Source organism: Anolis carolinensis, chromosome 5 (assembly GCF_035594765.1).
Source record: "Anolis carolinensis isolate JA03-04 chromosome 5, rAnoCar3.1.pri, whole genome shotgun sequence".
Taxonomy (NCBI): Eukaryota; Metazoa; Chordata; class Lepidosauria; order Squamata; family Dactyloidae; genus Anolis; species Anolis carolinensis.
Genome location: NC_085845.1, coordinates 206,949,572 through 206,975,510, shown reverse-complemented (window position 1 = coordinate 206,975,510; position 25,939 = coordinate 206,949,572). Strand labels below are relative to the sequence as shown.

At 46.5% G+C, this 25,939-nt stretch overlaps 1 protein-coding gene across 3 annotated transcripts in view; it reads right to left on the bottom strand.

The window, feature by feature from the left end:
- LOC103281511 (zinc finger protein 418) overlaps positions 1 to 25,939 on the bottom strand; it is a 39,574-nt gene that overhangs the window by 12,544 nt on the left and 1,091 nt on the right. Inside the window, exons 2-3 of one of the 3 annotated variants that reach the window (XM_062983494.1) lie at positions 22,199 to 22,336; positions 12,530 to 14,266 (exon numbers count right to left, since the gene is read on the bottom strand). In XM_062983494.1, coding sequence (XP_062839564.1) covers positions 12,924 to 14,057 — 1,134 coding nt within the window. In that variant the 5' untranslated portion in view covers positions 14,058 to 14,266; positions 22,199 to 22,336 and the 3' untranslated portion in view covers positions 12,530 to 12,923. Of the gene's footprint in view, positions 1 to 12,529; positions 14,267 to 22,198; positions 22,337 to 25,939 lie in introns of those variants that run through there. The other 2 variants (XM_008123223.3, XM_008123221.3) reach the window with 2 other exon arrangements.

Genomic DNA, 25,939 nt, shown 5'->3' with positions numbered 1-25,939 from the left:
AAAGGGATTTGGTTGGCGTGGACAGCTGCGTTCCCATCAAAGGATCCACACAGGAGAGAAGCCATATGAATGCATTGAATGTGTTTTTAAAAATACATCATAACTGTACCTCAAATTCACTTCTGACATGATAAATAAATCTCTTCACAGGTATAAACATTTTCGACATATGATGCTGTTCCACCACCCCACCCCACCCCCACCCCGTTTCTCCTATTTCCAGTGATAGTTACATCATAACTGTTTAGCTGTGTTAAAAGTTCCAGTTCATCTTGTTTATTTCCCACGCTCTGGGCATTAGTGTGGAAAGATCTAAGCCCAGGGGTGTTCCCCGTAGCTGTCTACTTGAGATTATCATCCTCTCAGAGCTTGGTACTTCTTCTCTTTGTCCAGCCCTCTCTTCAGCCTTTGGGCTGTTCCCTTCAGGCCTTGAGACACTACCCTTCCCAAGGATATTGTCACCCTCCCTCACACAACTTAGTTTAAAGTCTCTGATCAAGTTTGCAAATCTCTCAACAAAACATTCCTTCCAAATCCTGCGAGGTGCAGCTCATCCCGTGCCCATCTTCCTTAAAAGGCAGACGGTGGTCCAGGAGGCCAAACTGTTATTCCTGACACCACGTGTGGGGCCAGTCCTTCGCCTCTTCAGCTGCGACTGTTTCAATATTCAGCAACACTTGCTCCTCTAATGCTCAGCTGGGGTAGCATTTCTTTAACACGCCTATCAGCCTTAAACATGTCATTCACGTGCTCCACATGGTCAGTTGTTTGTGCAGTGAGTGGTCTGCTGCTTCATAGAATAATTAATGAAGCATCCTGAATATTGGCATGCCCTTTTCACCAGATCACCTGCGAGCCCAGCAACGAACAGTACTGCTGATAGCGGAGACCCCCCCCCTCCCGCTTTTCAATTCATCTGACCTGCAGCGGGGAGTTCCACAGATCCGGATCGCCAGCAAAATGGGAAAAATGTTCAGACCGCAACAAATTATTATTAATTTCTTTACTTTCCCCAGCCCTGAAACTGTAACTAATCCTTAAATAAAAGGTATCCTTTCCTGTAACCTGAAATCCTCTCCAGTGGTTATTTTGTATCCTTTCTTGACTCCCTCGCATGAAATCCTCCCTCCTTCCTCCATTAACCTCACCGCGTTCTCCTTGCCATTAAGTAACATGGCGAACAGAACAAACTGAACCATAACTTCCTCAAAAATATTCCAAGCATGCCTATCTTTTATATTTAACACTCTTTGAGGCTCCTGGTTCCGGGACAACCAACAGCGCCAGGATTGGTCCATTTTAAAACTTCGAAACAGCTGACTGTCAAAAAGCCGGTTCCAATTGCTCTTTGCAGCCCCGCGCCGCTTCTCGGCTCCCGCGGCTGGCAGGATGCCTTTTCGGGGACACAAGTTTCTCCCAGGGCTACTGGTGGGGGACTGCCATTCCCTGGGAGAGGAATGTAGTTTCTCCAAGGACCAGCTGTGATTTCTTCAGCTCATTCATTCATTTTTATGAATGAATGGATTCCTCATTCATATACTCCTGCTGGACTCCCAAGGACAGAAATCAACCTGAGCTGCTTATGAACTTTTCATGAAATGTATGCTTATATGGTTGGTTGGTGAAGAGCTGCCTGGAAGGTCTACTCGATCCGTTGAGTAATATAATCAATGGCTCTCTTGAACAAGGGGTCTTCCCGGACAACCTAAAAGAGGCAAGGGTTGGTCCCTTGCTAAAGAAGCCTAGCTTGGATCCCATGACCCTTGCCAACTATCGTCCTGTCTCCAAACTCCCTTTCTTGGGTAAGATGATAGAGCGGGCTGTGCTGGGACAATTGCAACAATTTCTGGATGATACAGCCGGCCTGGACCCTTTCCAGTCAGGCTTCCGCCCTGGCCATGGGACGGAGACAGTCCTGGTTGCCATTACAGATGAACTTCGTCGCCAGTCTGATAGCGGCGGATCAGCGCTACTGGTACTTCTCGACCTTACCACAGCGTTTGACACCGTTGACTACGATCTAATGATTCACTGTCTCGCCATGTCCGGAGTTCGCGGTCAGGCCCTCAATTGGTTCAACTCATTTCTCTGAAACCGGAGCCAATGCGTGGAGTATATGGATCAAGTCCCTGATAGATCTTCCCTCCTATGTGGGGTTCCCCAAGGTGCCATTCTCTCCCCTCTTCTCTTCAACATCTACGTTAGACCCCTTGCTATTGGTTCGGAGTTTCGGCCTAGACTGCTATCAATATGCGGACGACACCCAACTCCTTCTGCGCTTGGAGCCTGGAGCAACGTCAATACCAGACCATTTCACCTTATGTCTGGAAGCTCTGTCGAACTGGCTATGTGCTAGTAGACTGAAGGTGAACCCGGCGAAGACTGAGATTCTCTGGCATGGCCGCTCGACTGGTCTGACCCACTTGCTTCCCACCTTCGATGGTGCTGCCCTATCTCCTTCGCCCACCGTTAAGAGCCTGGGTGTCGTTTTAGATTCGCAGCAGACAATGGAAGCTCAGGTCGCTGCTGCCAGCAAACAGGCCTTTTTCCACCTACAACAAGCGAGGCAACTGGCACCCTATCTATCTGATGAGGCTCTGGCAATGGTCATCCATGCCACGGTCAAGTCTAGGCTGGACTATTGCAACGCCCTGTATGTTGGCCTTCCAATGTCCACAACCCGAAAGCTCCGTATTGTTCAGAATGCGGCAGCAAGGCTACTCACAAGAACACCCATGAAATGCCACAAAACACCAGTGCTGCAGCATCTGCATTGGCTTCCAACTGATTACCGTGGTCTATATAAAATGATAGTTCTGACCTTTAAAACTCTTTACGGCCAGGGCCCATCGTACCTTAGGGACCGTCTCTCCTTCTCCCATCATCAGAGGTCGCAACGACCATCCCAACGAGACTTACTTTATGTACCGGGTCCTAGAGAAGTGCACTTGGAAAGGACCAGACGCAGAGCTTTTTCTATTTCTGCTTCTGCCTTATGGGATGCCTTACCGCCCTAGATGAGAGCCATGCGTGAGTTAGGGCCTTTTACCCTCGCACTCAAGACCTGGCTCTTTACTAGTGCTTTTAATCTATGTTAATTTTATTAATATTTTTATGTATGTATTTTTATCCTTTACAATTTTATCTTGTAAATCGCCTGGAGCATCGTGGATGGAGGGCGATCAATAAATAATTAAATGATGATGATGATGATGATGATGATGATATGTTTATGAAATATTGGAATCAATTCTTCATTAACTGTTTAGCCAGATGTAACTTGGTCTATGGGTTCCCTGGAAGACCCCCAGACTCATATATTTCCCTTTTATATATGTTATATTACAGAAAAACCTGGGTTTTTTTCCTTCCCTTTAAAACCGGAGGGAATCTGAATTCCCTCCCTGTCCTCAGACAAACCATGATATCGCCGAATTGTCCCCCCCAGCATACACTTTCACTCATAACTCACTCAATTTTGCACCGAGAATCACCCCTTTTCATATTTCTGAATAGAATCGCCTAATCTTTAAAATACAACCAACAGAGATCATTTTTGACCATTTTTTCTCTGTTCATCAGCTGATTGTCAAACTGCGTTCCTTGCCTAAATAGCCTCCTGCCTTGCGCTATTAGCGTAGGAATGGAAAATAAGCTATAAATGTTAATATTTAGTACTTTTTTCGGTAATTTTGGGTGGAAATGGATAAGATATGATTCTCTATATTTCCTAGTATATTTTAATCAATGAAGGCATAGCCTGAACTCTAGTTAACCCCGAAAATTCCTGCCTTCCCTCATCCTAGATTCTGGGCTTCACACACAAAAAGAGGATAAACTGTCACCATAAAATATAATCTATGTTGCATCTGCATGGCCCATAGCAAGAGATTGACTCACCCCAGATCGGAGCAGTCCTTGGGGTGATAAAATCTCATATGGTAATGTTGATCACAATCCCATCCTGGACCCCTGGGGAGCCAAAGGAAGACTTCCCGCTGGTCCTGCCACCATAATCCCATAGTGTCAATATTTACTGTCATCTCCGCCACACCACAGGTGTTCATGAACTGTGTACGTGCGTAAAGAACCCCGGACATCCCAAATGACCCTATTTCAAAACAGCAATAATCTTAAGATTATCTTAGAAGGCGCTAGCCTCGGGTAATTGCTTTGCATAAGATAACTCCAAATGATTCATTCACCAGAACCCATTGTCTAGCTGACTCCCACCTTCCCCAACCTGATTGGCCCTGGCAGAGGCGAAGGTTGTTCCTCATTGGCCGATGCACGGGGCGGGAAACCAAGCTCCCGCCTAGTACGGCGCCCTCGACCTATCAGCAGCCAGATGGCCAGAGGGACGGGGCGGGAGATTCAAGCAGACTTCAAACTTAGAAATGTATAAAATGGCTTTATTTTCATCAAATTGTTACATCTCACATGTCGATCTATCGCCGCGGATGTCCTTTTCAGCTGAATTGCTTTAATAAACGCTTCGGCAGTTGTTCCTTCAACTTGGCAGAGTCTTTTCCTTTCGGTCTCAGGTAAATTTATATTCCGGGTTATTTTCTGCTTCCCTGACGGCTCGCCAAGGTTCGTTCTCTCATCGGAGGAGCGGTCGGATCTCCCTCACAGGGCAGATCCTGTCACGACCCAGGCGGCAGAGGCACCAATAACCATACACAGAGGCCAGAATCTAACTAATATCTTTATTGAAGGAATATATAAAGTTAATAAAAACAAGTATAGAAAATAGTCCAGAATTAGACCCTTCAGGAAAGGTCAGAATTAGTCCAAAAAAGCAATGTCCAATAAGAAATATTAAGGTCCAAAGTTGTAATCCAATAACCGAAACACTCACTTTGCCAAGCAAAGTGAGGGGAGATGACAAGGTCCTTAGTCCATAAAACTTGAGCGTGGCTAGGAAATAACTTGATACTTGAAACAAGGCTTGAACGTGGAACAAGGTAACTAAGAACAAGAACAAGGTCCGTGGAATAACTTGGTAAAATCCGTGAAACAAGGCAAGGATTAGTCCTGGGAAACAAGGCAAAGTCCGTAGGTAAACAAAGGCTGGGAAGCAAGGCGAAGGCTGGATAGCAAGGCAAGGCTTGAGCTGAAGCGAGGCTTGAATCGGAGCGCGCTGTCCAGACACAACTCGCTCCGTAGGCTGACGAATTGACTCCGCGAAGTTGCTACGCGGGCAAAACACCTATATAGAGTCCAACTTTCTCACCAAAGCGGTTCTCTGGGAATCAGAAACGAAAGCTAAACTCTGAGACCAGATGTTAAACTCCTTAAAGATTCTCACGAGAACCAATGTTAATTGGCAACATTCTTAGCTGCTATCCTCGCACTCCTGCGCGAAGCTGAATCCAAACTTCTCTGTTGTTTACAAAACTCCCGGCGCAAGAACACGGGAGAAGTAGGCTCTGGGGTTGTTTGACATACTTCTGGGGCACAACTTTCTTGCAGGTGCAAGGTTTCCAGATCTGCCTGGGAAGGATCTGGCTGAGAGGAATCCAGTTCAGACTGGGAAGGTAAAAAACCCAAGTTTTCATCTTCATCAGGGATTACAATGTCCTGAGCAGGACTACAAGGCCCATGGTTCATCACACTATCCCCCTCCTCAGGGCCCCTCCCAAACTGGGGTCCTCTCCCCGAGGCGCGAGGTCGCGGTTTGGTGGGATAGGTCAGATGGAAGCGACGGGTTAGATCAGGAGCATGGACTGTGGAGGCGTCTTCCCAAGAGCGTTCCTCAGGCCCAAAACCCACCCAGTCAATGAGATATTGTAGGCGGCGGCGATGAAAGCGAGAATCCAAAATGTCCTCAACCTCGAACTCCTCCTCCCCATTCATCAAAACAGGAGGGGGGGCCGGTTGGTCTGTATCAGGACGCACACCATCCGCCGGAAGGAGCAGGGAACGGTGAAACACTGGGTGAATGCGCATTGAACGCGGAAGTTGGAGTTTGAAAGTCACGGGGTTTAATTGCGCCACCACTGGATAGGGGCCAATGAAGCGGGCATCTAACTTCCGGCATGGGCGGTGGGAGGGCAGAAAGCGAGTGGACAGAAAAACCCGATCTCCTACCTTGATTTCGGGGCCCGGCTGGCGGTGTTTGTCAGCGTGGCGTTTATAGTCCTCCTTGGCTTGGTCCAGTTGCTGGAGCAAAAGTTGTTGCACCGCTGTGAGTTCCTGCAGCCAATCCTCTGCTGCGGGAACTTCTGAAGTTTCAATGACAGGGGGAAAGAAACGTGGATGGAAACCGTAGTTTGCAAAGAACGGCGTTTCTTTTGTAGAAGCTTGAACTCCATTATTGTAGGCAAACTCAGACAGTGGTAACAGAGAAGCCCAATTGTCCTGTTGGTAGTTTACATAACAGCGAAGATACTGCTCCAAAGTGGCATTGGTGCGCTCCGTTTGCCCATCTGTTTGGGGATGATGAGCTGAAGATAAGCGAGAGTCTATGCCCAGTAGTTTTTGTAGTGCCTTCCAAAAACGAGAGGTGAATTGAGATCCACGGTCTGTGACTAAACTCTTGGGCAATCCATGTAGTCTGAAAACATGCTGAAGAAATAGATCCGCAGTTTCTTTGGCCGTGGGGAGGCCTTCGCAGGGAATGAAATGGGCTAACTTGGTGAATAGGTCCACCACCACTAAGATCGTGGTGAATCCACAGGAAGGTGGTAGGTCAGTGATGAAATCCGCGGAAATTATTTCCCATGGGCGAGATGGGGTAGGAAGGGGGTGCAAAAGCCCTGAGGGCTTCTCCCTTCGTATCTTGGAGCGCTGGCATACAGGGCAGGTGTTGACATATTTTTCCACATCCTTGCGGATCTTGGGCCACCAAAAATCTCTTAGGATCAAATGCATGGTTTTAAATAGTCCGAAGTGTCCTGCTGGTTTGCAGTCATGACACAGACGAAGCGCTTTTTCCCTGCCCGGTCCGGGTGGGATATAAACATGGTTTCTATAGCAGAGCAGCCCATCTTTAAGCGAAAAGGGAAAATGCAGACCTTGGCGAAGTTGGTCCTGCGCCCAGGCATCTGCTTGCTGACTAGCCCTGATTTCTTGAGCACAGATGGGTCCTGGAGTAGGGGAAGTTGAACCAATGGGACTGGATTTGGTGTTCCCCACTGTGAGCGTGGCAAAGTTCTCAGGTTGTAGCAGTTGGGATTCAAAGGTCTCCTTGCGTCCTGCAGCGTATTCCGGTTTACGTGACAGGGCGTCTGCTTGCTTGGTTTGAGCTGGGGTCACATAATGGATCTGGAAGTTGAAACGTTCAAAGAATAAAGCCCAACGTTGCTGCCTCTGATTTAGTTTGCGGGCAGTTCTTAGATGTTCTAGATTACGATGATCAGTGTGGACTTCAATGGGGAATTTGGCCCCTTCTAGCCAATGTCTCCAAGTTTCAAAGGCTGCCTTTATGGCCAGTAGTTCTTTTTCCCAAATGGTGTAATTCCTCTCTGGTGTGGTTAGTTGACGAGAATAAAAGGCACAGGGGTGGAGGTGATCTCCCACCGGTTGTAAGAGTACAGCCCCAATTGCCACATCAGAGGCGTCCGCTTGCACCACAAAAGGGGTTCCAGGATTTGGGTGCTGTAGAATTGGCTGGGAGGTGAATAGTTTCTTCAGTTGCTGGAACCCTTTCTCTGCTTGATCAGTCCAGCGGAAAGGCTGCTTTCCACGGATGCAGCTAGTGATGGGGTCGGACCAGCGGGCAAAATCTGGAATGAACTTGCGGTAGTAGTTCGCGAACCCCAAGAAACGCTGCACCTCTTTCTTGTTAGTTGGCGCCCGCCATTCCAATACTGCTGAAACTTTGGCTGGATCCATGGAAAGCCCTAGAGGCGAGATGCGGTAGCCAAGGAAATCTACCTCTTGTAGATCAAAAGCGCATTTTTCTAGCTTGGCATAAAGTCCATGATCCCGCAGTCGTTGCAACACCATTTTGACGTGGTTCTCATGTTCTGATTGTGATCTGGAAAACACCAAAAAATCGTCCAGGTAGATTATCAAGAATCTGTCTAGATAGTCCTGAAAAATATCGTTGACAAAATGCTGGAACGTTGCGGGAGCTCCGCATAAACCGAAATTCATAACTCGGGACTCGAATAATCCGAATTTAGTCTGGAAGGCGGTCTTCCACTCGTCCCCTTCTCTGATGCGAACTAGATTATAAGCCCCCCGAAGATCCAGCTTGGTGTAGACCTTGGCTCCTCGAAGTCGGTCCAGTAGATCCGAGATTAAGGGCAGGGGATAGCTGTTCCGCTTGGTGATATTGTTCAATGCTCTGTAGTCCACCACCAAGCGTAATTCCCCTGACTTCTTCTTCACAAACATCACTGGGGAGGCGGCTGGGGATTGAGAGGGTCTGATGAACCCCTTGCGAAGGTTTGTCTCTAAGAATTCCCTGAGAGCTTCTTGCTCTGGTTCAGTCAGGGAGTAGAGATGCCCTCGCGGGATCGGGGCCCCCTCCACCAAGTCAATGGCACAGTCATAAGGTCTATGTGGGGGTAATTTTTCGGCTTCTTTCTCATTGAATACATCCCAATACTCGGAGTACTTCTTTGGCAAGGTGATGATGGGCTCGGAGTCTGTGGCATGGCATACCTTGGCTACGAGGCAATGGTTTTGGCAGTACGGTGAAGCAAACTGCAGTTCTCTGTTGGACCAGGAGATGTTAGGGTCGTGGAGTGTCAGCCATGGAATTCCCAAAATCACAGGGAAATGGGGAACCTCGGTAACAAAGAAGGAAATCTCTTCCATATGTTCCCTTATCCACATCCTGGTGGGTTCCGACCACTGGCTTACGGGGCCCGTCTTGAGGGGACGGCCGTCTATGGCTTGCACCACACGGGCATTCTTGAAATCATGATATTGTAATCCCAGAGAGTCGGCATACTCTCTATCGATGAAATTGTTGGTAGCTCCAGAGTCTATCATGGCGTGGATCATGACGGGTCCCCTTTTTGCTGACCATAATGTGACCACGAGAAGGAACAGGACCCCGGTTGGCGGCTCTTGGATGGATTTTTTGACCGGGTTGGCGAGCCTCTCTACACCCGGTCGTTGGCTTCCCCCGCCGGCTGTGTGCCAGTCGGCTCAGACGCCTTCGACTCCGTGGAGGACGCCGCCGCAAGACGGGCGGCAGGCTTCCCTTTGGCTGGGCACTCTCTGGCGAAGTGGCCCCCGTTCCCGCAGTACCAGCAGAGGTTCAAGCGTTGACGACGGGCCTTCTCGGCGGCATCTAGTCTGGGACGCACATTGCCCAACTGCATCGGCACCTCCTCGCCTCCTCTGGGGTATGGGGTTGGCGGCGGGGGTCTCCACACCGGACGTGGCTGAACACTGGCGGGAGCGGGGGGTTTTGCCCCGGCTCTACCGCCCTGGCCTCGAACCCATTGTTTCCTGTTGGCAATCATGACTTCAGCCCGTAAACATTGATCAATGAGTGCCTCGAGGGTCTGGGGAGGATCCACCTTGGAGATTTCTTCCAGCATTTCAATGTTGAGACCCTCCCGAAATTGTCCTCTGAGGGCTACATCGTTCCAGCCGGTGTTGTGGGCCAGCACGCGGAACTCGGCTATGTACTGAGACATGGGTCTGTCTCCTTGAAGGAGGCGCCGGAGTTTGTGACCGGCTGCCTCCAAATTGTCCTCGATTCCCCAGGTCTCCTTAAGGTGATCCAAGAAGCGTTGTGCTGAACTTAGGTGGGGGGAGGCTTGATCAAACAGGGCCGTCGCCCAGCTAGCCGCTGGTCCGTCTAGAAGACTGTAGACCCACGCCACCTTGATGTCTTCTTGGGGAAACTCGGCATCACGGGCCTCTAGATAAGCTTGACATTGGCGGCGGAAAACATGAACCTTAGCAGCTTCTCCAGAAAACTTGGTAGGCAACGCCATGGCCGGGAGGCGAACTCCGCGCTCCCTCAACCCTTTTATTTCTCCATCCTGCGCGTTGAGTCTGTCACGGATGCGGTCCACTTCGTCCTTGCTGATGGTGTAGCTGAGCGGCTGTCCAGCCGGCGCGGCTCCGGTAGACATCCTGGCCTCGGTTAGTTGGTGCTTATGGGTGGCGGAGTCAAACTGTCACGACCCAGGCGGCAGAGGCACCAATAACCATACACAGAGGCCAGAATCTAACTAATATCTTTATTGAAGGAATATATAAAGTTAATAAAAACAAGTATAGAAAATAGTCCAGAATTAGACCCTTCAGGAAAGGTCAGAATTAGTCCAAAAAAGCAATGTCCAATAAGAAATATTAAGGTCCAAAGTTGTAATCCAATAACCGAAACACTCACTTTGCCAAGCAAAGTGAGGGGAGATGACAAGGTCCTTAGTCCATAAAACTTGAGCGTGGCTAGGAAATAACTTGATACTTGAAACAAGGCTTGAACGTGGAACAAGGTAACTAAGAACAAGAACAAGGTCCGTGGAATAACTTGGTAAAATCCGTGAAACAAGGCAAGGATTAGTCCTGGGAAACAAGGCAAAGTCCGTAGGTAAACAAAGGCTGGGAAGCAAGGCGAAGGCTGGATAGCAAGGCAAGGCTTGAGCTGAAGCGAGGCTTGAATCGGAGCGCGCTGTCCAGACACAACTCGCTCCGTAGGCTGACGAATTGACTCCGCGAAGTTGCTACGCGGGCAAAACACCTATATAGAGTCCAACTTTCTCACCAAAGCGGTTCTCTGGGAATCAGAAACGAAAGCTAAACTCTGAGACCAGATGTTAAACTCCTTAAAGATTCTCACGAGAACCAATGTTAATTGGCAACATTCTTAGCTGCTATCCTCGCACTCCTGCGCGAAGCTGAATCCAAACTTCTCTGTTGTTTACAAAACTCCCGGCGCAAGAACACGGGAGAAGTAGGCTCTGGGGTTGTTTGACATACTTCTGGGGCACAACTTTCTTGCAGGTGCAAGGTTTCCAGATCTGCCTGGGAAGGATCTGGCTGAGAGGAATCCAGTTCAGACTGGGAAGGTAAAAAACCCAAGTTTTCATCTTCATCAGGGATTACAATGTCCTGAGCAGGACTACAAGGCCCATGGTTCATCACAGATCCCTGCTATATCGCGGTCTCGACAACACTGCCACCGACAGTGTCCATCTCCATATACTTCCTTCACTCTCTTGAGGAAGTTCCCCACTGTCTCATTCTCACAAATCAGGAACTCAAGTACAGCATGTGGCTTCGGATGGATGTCAAGAGCAGAAGCCATCTTGGAGGAGTGCTACAACAACATCGTATGCGGGAGAAGGTTGAATTAAATTTGAATACAAGCGGGAAGGATTCTTCTGTGTCCTTAGCAAACAGCACAGAGTCTTAATGTCCAATTAGCAAAAAGACCACTCACAAACAAGCTTGGTTGGAACTGGCTATAATTGTTTTTATCGCTACAGAAAAGACTCTCCTGGCATTTTCCCCGTGACATCTTTAAACCCAGTCAATCACCCCCTCCCCCCATTCTTCGCTTCCCGCTTCCCAAAAGTCCCACAACTTGGTCCCCAATGTCATCTCCCAGCCCAGGATGTCGTGGAGAGAATTTATGATGCCTCCGGGACATCAGAAATTGATCCCTGACAGTAGAATAAAACTGGAATTTTAAAAAATGTTGTGGATTACTTTTGTAGTGACTACTTTTGTAGCGACCCTTGTAGTAATCTTCCACAGTTTCTTACTAGATGATCATCCAGCATTCTTAAGAACCAAAACTCTGGTCTCATGGTAAATGTAAATATTATCTTCCAGTATCACATGTATTTGAATCCAATATTTCTGGGCTGTTGAGACAGAGTGTCCAAATATTCCTAGTCCCTTTTATTTCCCAATCAGAAACTAGAAAGGAGGAGATTTATTCTGCAGGACAGCTAAAGGGTGGTTGCCAAATTGCAAAAGTGGAGTACCACACTTGACTGCCATGTATCGTGGATTTTATAGTCTCAGATTTGATGCAACCACACACGCAATCAAACTTTCTTTTCTCTTTCCTGTCTGTATTTTTCCCTCACAACTCTATCCTTTAGTTCCAGCATCTCTCTGTTCTTTCGGTTCTTTAAACATCTTGTTGCTAAACTGTTAAATTGTTGATTCTAGCCGGTTCTTGTAAGCCGCTCCGAGCCCTAGGGGAGTGGCGGCATATAAGTTTGAAAAATAAAAAAAAATAAAAAATAAACTATCTTGTGTTTCTGGAAAACATTCTTTCTGCGCAATTTTCCTTCCTGTCAGGTCAATTTGATCTCTCTTCAACTTACACACACTTTGCCTGGCAACACTATCTTTTGCAAGTTCTTTCTCTCTTTTCTCATTCTTTCTCACTTTCTCCTCCCCGTCTTGTAAAATTCACTTTGACCAACTGGCTCCATCAGGGCCATTCTGCAAGACCACAATATGATAAAATAGCCCAACAGCGTTATGTTTGTCAAGAAAAGGGTTACAATGAAACACATCCACCTTCCGTCTCAATTTCCCTTCCTCTCCAGCAATCTAGCAATCTGACTAGCCGCACAGAAATAAATCCACATTTCTCAGCTGTCGGCTGAAGCCGGCGGTTCTTGTATTTATTGAAGTAATTACAGTATTTACATAGCTTTGCCAGAGCATAACATTTAAGCATCCGACAAGATTGATGGCCACAAGTGAAGCTCGCTATCTCTCAACTGTTGCCACCCACATTCCAGAGCAGTGACGAATGTCCTGTTACATATCCAGAAACTGCACACTGTTTCCCTCTAGCAATAACTCTCTCTCTATACATTTAACTCATACACTACTGGAATTACAGCATCACACACAAACAGTTTGCTTTAAACCATAAGTGAAATTTCAAACCTATACAATACAAAACACCAACAATGTGCTCATTTTCAATTATTTATGAGAATTGCCTTTTTATACCTTAGAGAGCCTCTCGGGTGTCAAATACCATCTTTTCGTTCCGTGTGAATTCTGTGATGTCTCTGTAGACCTCTACTCACAGTGAAGCTCTTTCCACACTCCAGGCATTTATAGGGATCCTCCCTAGTGTGAATTCTTTGATGTTGATATAGATATCCACTGTAAGTGAAGGTCTTTCCGCACTCCAGGCATTTATAGGGTTTCTTCCCAGTGTGGATTCTATGATGTTTGTCGAGGTTTCCGCTGTCAGCAAAGATCTTTCCACACTCCAAGCATAAGAAGGGTTTCTCCCCGGTGTGGGTTCTATGATGCCTACGTAGACTTCCGCTATGAGTGAACCTCTTTCCACACTCCAGGCATGTATAGGGTTTCTCTCCAGTATGGGTCCTATGATGTCTGCGTAGAGTTCCACTGTGAGCGAAGCTCTTTCCACACTCCAGGCATGGATAGAGTTTTTCCCCAGTGTGGATTCTATGATGTTTATGTAGACTTCCACGGTCACTGAAGCTCTTTCCACACTCACGGCATGAAAAGGGTCTCTCCCCAGTGTGGGTTCTGTAATGTAAATGCAGATGTCCACTGTGAGTGAAGCTCTTTCCGCACTCCAAGCATTTATACGGTTTCTCCCCAGTGTGAATTCTATAATGACTTTGTAGATTTCCACTCCCACTGAAGCTCTTTCCGCACTCCAGGCACGTATAGGGTTTCTCACCAGTGTGGGTTTTTTGATGTGAGCGTAGACCACCATTGCGAGCGAAGCTCTTTCCGCACACAATACATTTATAGGGTTTCTCCCCAGTGTGAGTCCTTTGATGTGAACGTAGACTTCCACTCTGAGTGAAGCTCTTTCTACATATCATGCATTGATAGGGTTTCACCCCAGTGTGAGTCCGTTGATGTGAATGTAGGTTTCTGATCTTAGTGAAGCTTTTCCCACAGTCCAGACATATATAGGGCTTATCCCTAGTGTGAGTCCTTTGATGCTGATATAGATTTCCACTCTTACTGAAGCTCTTCCCACACTCCAGACATTTATAGGGTTTCTCTCCAGTGTGGGTTCTTAGATGTGAACGTAGACTTCCACTCGCAGTGAAGCTTTTTCTGCACTCAAGGCATTTATAGGGTTTCTCCTCCATGCCAAGAGTGATAGGCATGACCAACTGCAATATGGACACTCGACACTCTTCTTTTTTCCTTTCTGGTTTGTGAGTGAGTTCAGCTAGATCAGCACCTAAGAAGGGCTTCCTCTTCTTATAAGACGCCTTTCTTTACTACACCTTTAGTTTCCAAATTCCTCAGTACACAGTAGATGCTTTTTTCTTTCTTTTCATGCCAGAAGTGGGTCCAGAGAATCCTCATTTCCCTGGTCAAGAAAGAAGAAGCAAGAGATTAATCCCAAAGCCCAACACCTCATATACCTCTGTCAGGAATACTTTCATCTATGATGTAACAACTTTCCTTGATCTGCACAACAATCCAAACATGCTGTTCTAAATGGTTCTTGATTTGTTCATTTCCATTACATTTCTGGAGCAAAACTGTATTTCCCATCACCAAGTTTTGAATAGAAGTTTACATTTTTAATTTTGCTTATCAGGTGCAATTATAGTTCCAACAAACCATAACATAGGCTGTGTTGTTACTAACAGTTTACTGTAGGCTATTTGCTAAGTAACAGCAAGGATCTGAACCATCTTCTTACAGCAGTAAAGCAGCTGTTATGGCTTAGTTGGGTATGTTATCTGCTTCTCTATAAAACAAAACATTAGGTTTATAGTTTTCAGCTAGCTTAGCTCAGCTCAGTGCTTGCAGCTTGTAGGAAGGAAGCAGCTGTTTCGTGGCTGGAGCTGGCGTGTGGCGTTTGGAAGCTGGGAATAAGCTGAAGTTGAATGCCAAGGAAGACTGCTTATCTGCACGGCAGGTCAAGGGCATCTTACTTTCGAGAAACTAAAAACTTGGCTCTTCAAAAAGGCCTTCGACGATTAACTATTAGGTTGAACTATCTGCCCATCCAACTACAGGTCCTCTCTGCCACTACTATTTTGCACTTTACAGAGAAATCTGCTTCTCCCATTTGATATACTTTGCATTTTGGCCCAGATCCTTGTTTTACTCTTCTGCTTTTAATATCTTATATTGATTATTATGATGGTTTTATTGATATTGATGTTTTATTGTTGGTATAATTGTTTATCATTTTATTGTTGTATGTTTTCAGGCTTCGTCCCCATGTAAGCCGCTCCGAGTCCCCATTGGGGAGATGGGGTGGGGTATAAAAATAAAGTTATTATTATTATTATTATTAAAGTAGACAGAAATGGAACTATTTACTATGTTTATTTCCTGTTGTAGAAAGAAGAAGACTCATTGAAGAAAGTGTTTGTTGTTATACTTTAGTGAGATCAACTCTTCTGATTTGCTTTACATCATGACTGAACTAATGTGAATGAACAATTTTCTTTTCTACTCAAAGCCAAAACTAACTCCTGAGTATTTTTGAGTTCAGGGTCACGCTACATCAAAAGGGGCTGGAATATCTCCCACAGGATACGGGCATGCTTCCGCACACTACTCTCACCAGCCTGACAGGCCCAACAACACCTTAACACATGTTATGATTGAGCCTCATGGCTCTGTTACTGACAGACGTGGGCGTAAGACTCCTCGAGAGTCAGATACTCTCGAGGAGCGAGAGAGAAAAAGACTGCGAGACATATTTGCAGCACCATCTGACGAGGAGTCTTTCGAAGGGTTTACGGAGAGAATGGAGGAGGGGCTGGTTAGCTCAGAGGAGGATGAGATGGATTGGACTCGGGTAAGGGAGGAAGTGGGTGCCACTGGCCATGATGGGACAGAAGATGAATGGGGACCTTCAGGATTAGACCCATGGTTTAGCTGGAGGGATGGGACGGGATCCACAGCTGGAGATGCTGTTGGGCGTAGTCAGAGGTGTTCCAGCTCTGACGAGGAAAGTGATGAGGAAACGCCCGGGTTAAGGAGGACAGCTGACAGTGATGAAGATTTGTAACTGGCATAAAATGGGGCTTGAGAGCAATTGCAAATTGCGTTGGGCAAGGTAATCTGGGCAAACGCTTGGGATCCGTGTGTGTGTGGGACGCTTCCCTGAAGACTTGTGTGCTTTCCTGTGCTGTGACGTAAGTTGATTGGAATCCAGGGTCAGACGGCGGGAGGGATTGTGTGGGCATTTGTTTGTGCAAACCTGTGCTTACTCTTATTAGCTTGACCTTCCGTCGTCTTCTTGACGGACGCCATCTCCTGCTTTGAGAACTCGGACTGAACTGACCACGGCTTGTCTTCCCCCCTTCTTGGACTTGGAAAAACTACAAACGTCTGCTTCTGGCTTTGATCTACGGAACGGAACTGGTCTACTCAACTGCTACAATCCTTGGCTGATTTACTCGTGTTGGAGATCCTGTCTGCTGTGTGTGTGGGGGAGCGACGCAAGTTACTCTAAGCACAGTGTTGGCAGCAGAGAGGAATCTGCTGCCAATTAGTTGCATTCTTTGTATCTTTTGTTCCTTGGCTTTCGTTTCGTTTATACCCAGGCTGAAGCAAGCAGTTTGTTTTTACCCGGATTAAACTCCGGTTTAATCCGGTTTATCTTTTGAACATTTACTTTTGCCCCTTTTTGCTCCTAAAGGCAAAAACTGCCTGGCCCTTGTGTTTTACGGGCATTTTTGAGTTCTGTAATCTAATAAACTCTGTTACTTTGAATCTTGTGGCGTTCTGTCCTTGACAGATTGCCCAACGCCATAAAAAGTTTATTGCAGCAATAAACCCGTCAGGAAGACGATGGATGAGTTAAGGGCCAAAGTAGACCAATTGCAAACGGCTTTTACCGTTATTCAAACAGCTCAGGCTGTGAAAGGACATGTTTTGACTCCTGAACGCTTTGACGGAACCAGGTGCAAGTTGCCAACCTTTTTGGCACAAGTGGAGCTTTATTTTTCTCAGCTCAGTGCTCATGCTTTTCCTACAGACACTAGCAAGGTGGCCTTTATTTTGAGTTTGTTGACCGGTCCCGCAGGACAATGGGCCACTAATTTAATTTTGGGAAATGACCCAGTCAAGGACAATTTGAATAATTTCAAAAAGTTGTTAACTGATACTTTTGGGGATCCTCTCCGCACGGAGAACGCTGGGTGGGCTCTGTATCGGTTGAAACAGGGAAAGGGGACTGTTTTGGATTACTTAAATAAGTTTAACCTGTATCGCCACCAGCTGGATTGGGGGGAAAATGCATTCATGCTTTTATTTACTGCCGGGTTAAGTGATATGCTCCAGGATGAATTAGCACGCTTGGAGCCGGCTGAAAGCTGGGACGCCTTAGTAGCTAAGGTGCTGCGTTTAGACGCAAGGTTCGAGGCTCGTAAACACTCAAAAGCAATGTGTGCGCCACCCATGCATGTAACCAGGGCACCTGTGGTGATGGGGGAAGAGCCCATGGAGCTTGGGGTCTTTAAAAAGCTGTCTACAGAGGAAAAGAGCCGTAGGAGGCAGCTGGGCTTGTGTTTGTACTGTGGGAATGCTGGGCATTTTGCCAAAAATTGTAATGTGAAACCTTCCCAGCTTTCGGGAAAAGGCCAGCCCTAGTGCGACGTGAGTCCAACGCACTAGGGCTCCTCAAGCAGTCAACTGAGGGGAGGAAGCATGTTTTCGTACCCATTACATTATCTGTTGGGGGAAGGGAACTTGTTTCTACTTTGGCACTGCTGGACTCAGGGGCTACGGTCTCCTATGTAGATATTGAGTTTGCTAAGAAGCATGGCATTCCTAGAGTGCGCAAGGCATGCGACGTGTGGGTGGAAGGAGCAGATGGGAGACTGCTGGAGACTGGGGTGGTTAACCATGAAACCTCAGCAGTAACGTGGGAGGTGCAGGGAGTAACGGGAACGTTTGTGTGGGATATTACGAGCTTGCCTAGATATGATGTGATCCTGGGGATGGATTGGCTAGCTGTAGTAAACCCACATGTAGATTGGGCAACACGTAAAGTGATCTTAAAGAGGCAGGATTGTTGCACTCTAAATGTTACTCATTCTGATATGGAGGGAGTGCCTGCTGAGTATGGGGAGTTCTCTGATGTATTTTGTAAAAGAGAAGCGGACAAATTACCACCGCACAGGCCATATGATTGCGCCATCAAGTTGGCAGAAGGTGCGAAACTGCCAGCAGGGAGGCTGTATGCCTTGACTGTACCGGAAAGGCAAGCTTTGCGGGAGTTTCTAGATGAAAATTTAGCCAAGGGGTTTATTCGCCCATCTAGTTCTCCAACTGCGGCACCGGTATTCTTTGTAGCCAAAAAGACTGGGGAACTTAGGTTGGTCTGCGATTATCGGATCCTAAACAAATACACCATTCGGGATAGGTACCCGCTGCCTTTAATCTCGGAACTGTTATCAAGGGTGCAAGGGGCTAAGGTCTTTACCAAGCTTGACCTGCGGGGGGCCTATAACTTAATCCGTATACGGGAAGGGGATGAATGGAAGACGGCATTTAACACGTGTTTCGGATGCCACGAGTTCCGAGTCATGCCTTTTGGGCTTTGTAATGCTCCTGCGGTATTCCAGAGGTTCATGAACGATGTGTTCAGGGACCTAATTGACCAATTTTTAGTGATTTATTTGGATGATATCTTGATTTTTTCTAAGGACGAGAAAGAACATCGTCAACATGTCAAGCAGGTTCTGCACCGACTGCGGGCTAATGGGCTTTTCGCCAAGGCTTCCAAGTGCGTCTTTCATGTGCCTGAAGTGGAGTTCCTAGGTCATGTAGTGTCAGGTAGGGAACTTAAAATGGACCCACATAAGGTTGACGCCGTCAACTCATGGCAGGAGCTGAAGACTAAGAAGGATGTACAAAGGTTCTTGGGTTTCGCTAATTACTACCGGGAGTTTATTCCGAATTTCGCAAAGCTCACGGTACCTTTGACGCAGCTTCTGCGCAAGAAACAGCCATTTGTGTGGGGGCGGGAAGCTCACGAGGCGTTTCTACAACTAAAGTCTAGTTTTCAATCGGACAACATACTAACCCATCCTGATGTTGACAGACCGTTCGTGGTAGAAGCGGACGCTTCTAGCTACGCGTTGGGGGCTGTATTGTCTCAGAAGGATTCCTCAGGGACCTTGCGTCCCTGTGGATTTTACTCGCGGCAACTAACACCCTTCGAGCAGAACTATACCATATGGGAGAAGGAGTTGTTGGCGATTAAGGTGGCGTTTGAGGTGTGGCGGCACTGGCTTGAAGGGGCACGGCACCAGATCGTGGTCAGATCTGATCACAAGAACTTAGAGCACTTGCAAACAGCAAAGAAGTTAAACCAGCGTCAAATCCGCTGGGCTTTGTTTTTCTCCAGGTTTAACTTCAAGGTGCAGTTCGTGGAGGGGAAGGCAAACTTGCGGGCCGATGCTTTATCCCGCAAGCCGGAATTTAAGACCAATGAGCAGGTAGTATGTCAGACCATCTTGCCTACTGCCTCTCTGTGTGTTGTAGATAATGAGCTTGGGTTACATGACCAGATCCTTGCGGCTCAGAAGGATGATGTGTGGACTCAGGAGCAACTGATGCTGCTCTCTGCAGGTAACCGTACCATACTGCCGCATCTCCAGGATCAAGACGGGGTATTGGTGCGTAGGGGGCAGGTTTACGTACCAGTAGGGACCCTCAGGTTGGAGGTGATTAGAGCCCACCATGACGAACCCATGGCTGGGCACTTTGGCAGGTTCAAGACCGTACAGCTTATCACCAGGAGCTACTGGTGGCCAAAGATGCGGCAAGACATTCTGCGCTTTTGTGACAGCTGCGCCGTTTGTCAGCAGAGTAAGACGCCTGTTGGGCGCCCTAGAGGGTTGTTATCGTCTTTACCTGTTCCGGAGAGGCCATGGCAAATCATTTCCATGGATTTTATTTCAGATTTGCCTAAGTCTGGGGGTTATACTTGTATTTGGGTGGTGGTGGATTTATTTAGTAAACTGGCTCATTTTATTCCTTGTTCAACCATTCCGGCGGCCCCTACGTTGGCCTTACTATTTACAAAGCACATCTATCGTTTGCACGGAGCACCCGAGGTGATTATTTCAGATAGGGCTCCGCAATTTGTGTCACGCTTTTGGAAACACTTCCATGAGTGTTTGGGGACTAAGTTAAACGTGTCTTCAGCTTTCCATCCGCAAACGGATGGACAGTCGGAACGGGTTAATGGGCTCTTAGAGCAGTATCTGCGTTGTTTTTGTTTAGATCAACCCACGGCTTGGGTAAAGTGGTTACCGGTGGCGGAATTTGCTTACAACAATGCGGTGCACACGTCTAGTCAGCATACGCCATTTGAGCTAACTTATGGTTTTCACCCACGGGGAGGTGTGGCGCCGTCGACCAATGTGGTCTCTTCGGACCCTGTGTACCGCTCTTCGGAAATGGCTGCATTGCATGATGTTGCCCGTCGCTTACTGTTGGAAGCTAAGGCAACGCAGAAGACTCAGGCTGACCGCCACAGGCAGGCAGGGGAGGAGTTGGAAGAAGGGGATTTGGTGTGGTTATCTTCCAAACATATTAAACAGGCTGGGGGAAAGTTTGCGCCTCGGTATTTGGGTCCCTTTCCTATCGTTAAAAAGATTTCTTCTGTTGCGTTTCGTTTGCGTTTACCGTCTAGTTTAAAGGTCCATCCAGTCTTTCATCGTTCGCTGTTGAAACTTGATACCTCTAGTCGTCGTGGTGCTATAGCGGAGGGTATCACTGCCACTTCTCCGCCATCGGGGGAGGAGGCCTTTGTGAGAGGGGATAGTGTTATGATTGAGCCTCATGGCTCTGTTACTGACAGACGTGGGCGTAAGACTCCTCGAGAGTCAGATACTCTCGAGGAGCGAGAGAGAAAAAGACTGCGAGACATATTTGCAGCACCATCTGACGAGGAGTCTTTCGAAGGGTTTACGGAGAGAATGGAGGAGGGGCTGGTTAGCTCAGAGGAGGATGAGATGGATTGGACTCGGGTAAGGGAGGAAGTGGGTGCCACTGGCCATGATGGGACAGAAGATGAATGGGGACCTTCAGGATTAGACCCATGGTTTAGCTGGAGGGATGGGACGGGATCCACAGCTGGAGATGCTGTTGGGCGTAGTCAGAGGTGTTCCAGCTCTGACGAGGAAAGTGATGAGGAAACGCCCGGGTTAAGGAGGACAGCTGACAGTGATGAAGATTTGTAACTGGCATAAAATGGGGCTTGAGAGCAATTGCAAATTGCGTTGGGCAAGGTAATCTGGGCAAACGCTTGGGATCCGTGTGTGTGTGGGACGCTTCCCTGAAGACTTGTGTGCTTTCCTGTGCTGTGACGTAAGTTGATTGGAATCCAGGGTCAGACGGCGGGAGGGATTGTGTGGGCATTTGTTTGTGCAAACCTGTGCTTACTCTTATTAGCTTGACCTTCCGTCGTCTTCTTGACGGACGCCATCTCCTGCTTTGAGAACTCGGACTGAACTGACCACGGCTTGTCTTCCCCCCTTCTTGGACTTGGAAAAACTACAAACGTCTGCTTCTGGCTTTGATCTACGGAACGGAACTGGTCTACTCAACTGCTACAATCCTTGGCTGATTTACTCGTGTTGGAGATCCTGTCTGCTGTGTGTGTGGGGGAGCGACGCAAGTTACTCTAAGCACAGTGTTGGCAGCAGAGAGGAATCTGCTGCCAATTAGTTGCATTCTTTGTATCTTTTGTTCCTTGGCTTTCGTTTCGTTTATACCCAGGCTGAAGCAAGCAGTTTGTTTTTACCCGGATTAAACTCCGGTTTAATCCGGTTTATCTTTTGAACATTTACTTTTGCCCCTTTTTGCTCCTAAAGGCAAAAACTGCCTGGCCCTTGTGTTTTACGGGCATTTTTGAGTTCTGTAATCTAATAAACTCTGTTACTTTGAATCTTGTGGCGTTCTGTCCTTGACAACACATAGATCTCTTATATGAATGGAAGGAGCCCGGTGGCAAAGTGCGTTAAAACACTGAGCTGCTGAACTTGCAGACCGAAAGGTCGCAGGTTCAAATCCCGGGAGCGGAAGGAGCGGCCGCTGTTAGCTCCAGCTTCTGCCAACCTAGCAGTTCGAAAACATGCCAATGTGAGTAGATCAATAGGTACTGCTCCGGGAGGAAGGTAACGGCGCTCCATGCAGTCATGCCACGTGACCTTGGAGGTGTCTACGGACAATGCCGGCTCTTCGGCTTAGAAATGGAGATGAGCACCAACCCCCAGAGTCGGTCACGATTGGACTTAATGTCAGGGGAAACCTTTACCTTTACTATATGAATGTATCATTTTCCATTTTCCAGGATGGCAAACATCAAACATCCGGGCAATGTCCCCTGGGCAACGTCCTTGCAGATGGCCAATTCTCTCGCACCAGAAACTAATTGCAGTTTCTCAAGTTGCTCCTGACACAAAAAATAAAGCAGTTCCTGACACCAGATAATATTATGAACCACTAAAATAATTATCTTTAGCCTTTCTCTTCTTAAATTCTTTAAACACTACAAAGCACAAACTATATACAGTAGAGTCTCACTTATCCAAGCCTCGCTTATCCAAGCCTCTGGATAATCCAAGCCATTTTTGTAGTCAATGTTTTCAATATATCGTGATATTTTGGTGCTAAAGTCGTAAATACAGTAATTACAACATAACATTACTGCGTATTGAACTACTTTTTCTGTCAAATTTGTTGTATAACATGATGTTTTTGTGCTTAATTTGTAAAATCATAACCTAATTTGATGTTTAATAGGCTTTTCCTTAATCCCTCCTTATTATCCAAGATATTCGCTTATCCAAGCTTCCACTGGCCCGTTTAGCTTGGATAAGTGAGACTCTACTGTACATTCATTATTCAATATAATATTATAACTCCAATTATGGCAATTTCAATTTCTTCCATAAGGTTTTGCCTTCTTTAGTTGGTGGCCACTTTTTTATTCCTGTTGACCAAACCAACGTTACTAATTCGTATGCACAGCTTTCCAAGGCTTTATATGATTCTGATGTCTCTGCTTGCCATCAACCTGTAATAAGTTAGAACGTGGGTAAATACAATCTACCATCAGGTAAAGGTTCTCCACTTCCCACAAGGGGATTTTCCCTATTTTCTAAAAAAATAAGCCACTTGTGTTCCTGGATCGCCACATCCTGCTTCTCTTTCCCTCTTTGGCATCCACTAAACCTCACCCCATTTGTTCTATTCTGTAGGGAAGCTCCAATGCCGAGGAGTTCTAAACAGAACTTTATTTATTTCTTTATTGGACTTGTACCGCTACTCCCAATTTGGCTTGGAGCGGTTTACAGAAATAGATTAAACAATACAATTGGCTTTAAATAACAATAGTAACAGAACATAACAATATAAAGACCTTAATAGGCTGATCAAATTGCTTTGCATCGCTGTTAAAATCAAAATGCAATTCACCTTCCTAATCTTTACAATTTTCCTTCACCAATTAGCAAATCATATTTCTAATAGTCTGATTTACCCTTTACTTTTTCCAAAGCTAATTTCATTGCATTCGTAACTTTCCCTACAAAAACACCCCCTCTAGTTAATGACTGAAAATACTCACATTCTATAGAACAATTAATTACTTAATTACACAAAATTACTTAAACATAACAGCCATCCCATTATTTTCTCTTAGGTAGGCTTTCAGACATTTCAGTAATAATAATAATAGTAATAATGATGATGATGATGATGATGTTGCAATCTCATGTGACAACAGAATCGACAAGAAGCAACTGGAAAAGTTTACACGATACGAGGATTTAAAGATCGAACTGCAAAGACTCTGCCACAAGCCAGGGAAGGGGGTCCCAGTGGTGATGGGCACACTGGGAGCAGTGCCTAAAGACCTTGGCCTGCACTTGAAAACAATCAACACTAACAAAATGACCACCTGCTAGCTGAAAAGGGCCACCCTATTTGGATCTGCATGCATTATTTGTCAATACATCACATAGTCATAGATACTTGGGAAATGTCTGACGTGTGAATTCTATGATTCTATGCGTGATCGAATACAAAAACCAGCATGGGGATCTTGTTTGCTGTGGACTCAAGCCTGTCATGTATCAAATAATGATAATTTATTTATTTACTACTTCCCCACCTCTCCCCATGGCTCAAGGCAGGTCACAGCACACTCAAAAACGCACACAGATGTTAGCACGGGCAGGAGCAGAGGGAGAGATGCGTTTCCACCATTTCCCTGCCCTGTTGATGACCTTCTGCTCATCAGTCAGACCACTTAAGCAGTTGGCAAAAGTAGCACTGACAAATGACACCTCAGTCGTAGGCTTACTGCTGATCCCAGCGGTACTAGGCTTTATTTACAAGACTATATACAACTCCAAACACCATCACTCTCCGGGCACATGTTCCCCCAGCAAGGGAAAAACATGGCACATCCGTTCACCAAGCCGAGTCTATAATCAGTGTTTGCAGGCACCTCCCAACATTCCACAGTTCATGACGAATGTTTCATCCTTGCAGTTGAAAAGGAAGTCTTGACCCATTGGCTCTGCAGGCAATCAATCAGGGCTGGCATGTAATTAACTCCTGTGCTGCTGGAAAGCTTGCCGGAACACAGATGCACAATCCAACAGCATACAATTGATCTAACATTTCACTCTATAACAACAAAACACACTAACAACAGATACTAAAAAATTCTACAAACACACATATTAAAATGTGTTCCCATAAAGGATACATATCAAAGCATTTCTGTAAAATACACATTCATCCCACAGGACGGAGATCAAAACACAGGTCATGAGTTTAAAATTCATGCTTTCAAATGGCTGAGTATTTATTTATTTATTTACAGCATTTATATTCCGCCCTTCTCACCCCAAAGGGTACTCAAGTAGGCTTTGCAGAAGAGATAGGTTTTCTAATGGTTCTTAAACTCCGACAGCTGATCTAGCAGTTGGAGTTCTTCCAGCAGGTCATTCCACAGTTTTCGGGTGGCCAATGAAAAGGTCCTCTGGGTGATAGTTGCCGAAGACACAGGATGGGAGATGCCTGGCTCCACAACAGTCACATGTGAGATCTCAGAGTCACAGGGTTGTTGTGTGTTTTCTGGGCTGTATGGCCATGTTCCAGAAGTATTCTCTCCCGACGTTTTGTCCAGATCTATGGCAGGCATCCTCACAACCTCTCACCCATAGATGTGGGTGAAACGTCAGGAGAGAATACTTCTGGAACATGGCCATACAGCCCGGAAAACATACAACAACCCTGAGATCCCAGCCATGAAAGACTTTGACACCAGATCTTGGAGTCCTTGTGAACAGGAAGGTGAGCACGAGCCAAGAATGTGTTGCAGCAGCTAAAAAGGCCAATGCGATTCTGGGCTGCACCCAAAGGAGTCAAGTGTCAAGGGGGCTGAGATGGACACTCTGGCAGGTGCCTTCAGTCAAAAGACTCTTTGGAGTTGGAAAGACTGGGAACCCTTTAAAACGTTTCTAGAAGGAAAATACTATTTCAGTGCGAGGACTTCATGTTTAAAATGGAAGGTTTGACAATGATAGAATCTAAATTTCCAACATCTTGTTCAATTTCCTCTTGAAGAAAGACTTGATGGAGAAGCCTTTGGGATCATTTGGTGCAACCTTTTTTCCCATCGTATGTGCATTTCTGCATTTCTCAGGGAAAGGAGAAATTCATGTTCTTGGTTCGAGCACTTCTCCGTTTGTGTTTCCCATTAACAATAGAGTTCTCTACATTTATGTAACGGGAGCCATAAGAAAACATGGGGGGGTTACGTCTTACACGCAGAGTACGTTTAACAAATGTGGCATCCCAAAGGAAGGACAAGCTCCTTAGTGGGAAAACGGAACTCAATGGTGCTACAATCAGGATTTGGAAATCTAAAACGAAGAGTTGGAAATGCTTTACTTTGCTTGATGGTGCCATACTTAATTTTAAATAAGTAATTACTTACTTGGGGGGGGGGGGGAGAGAGAGATTTACTTTTACACTGTGA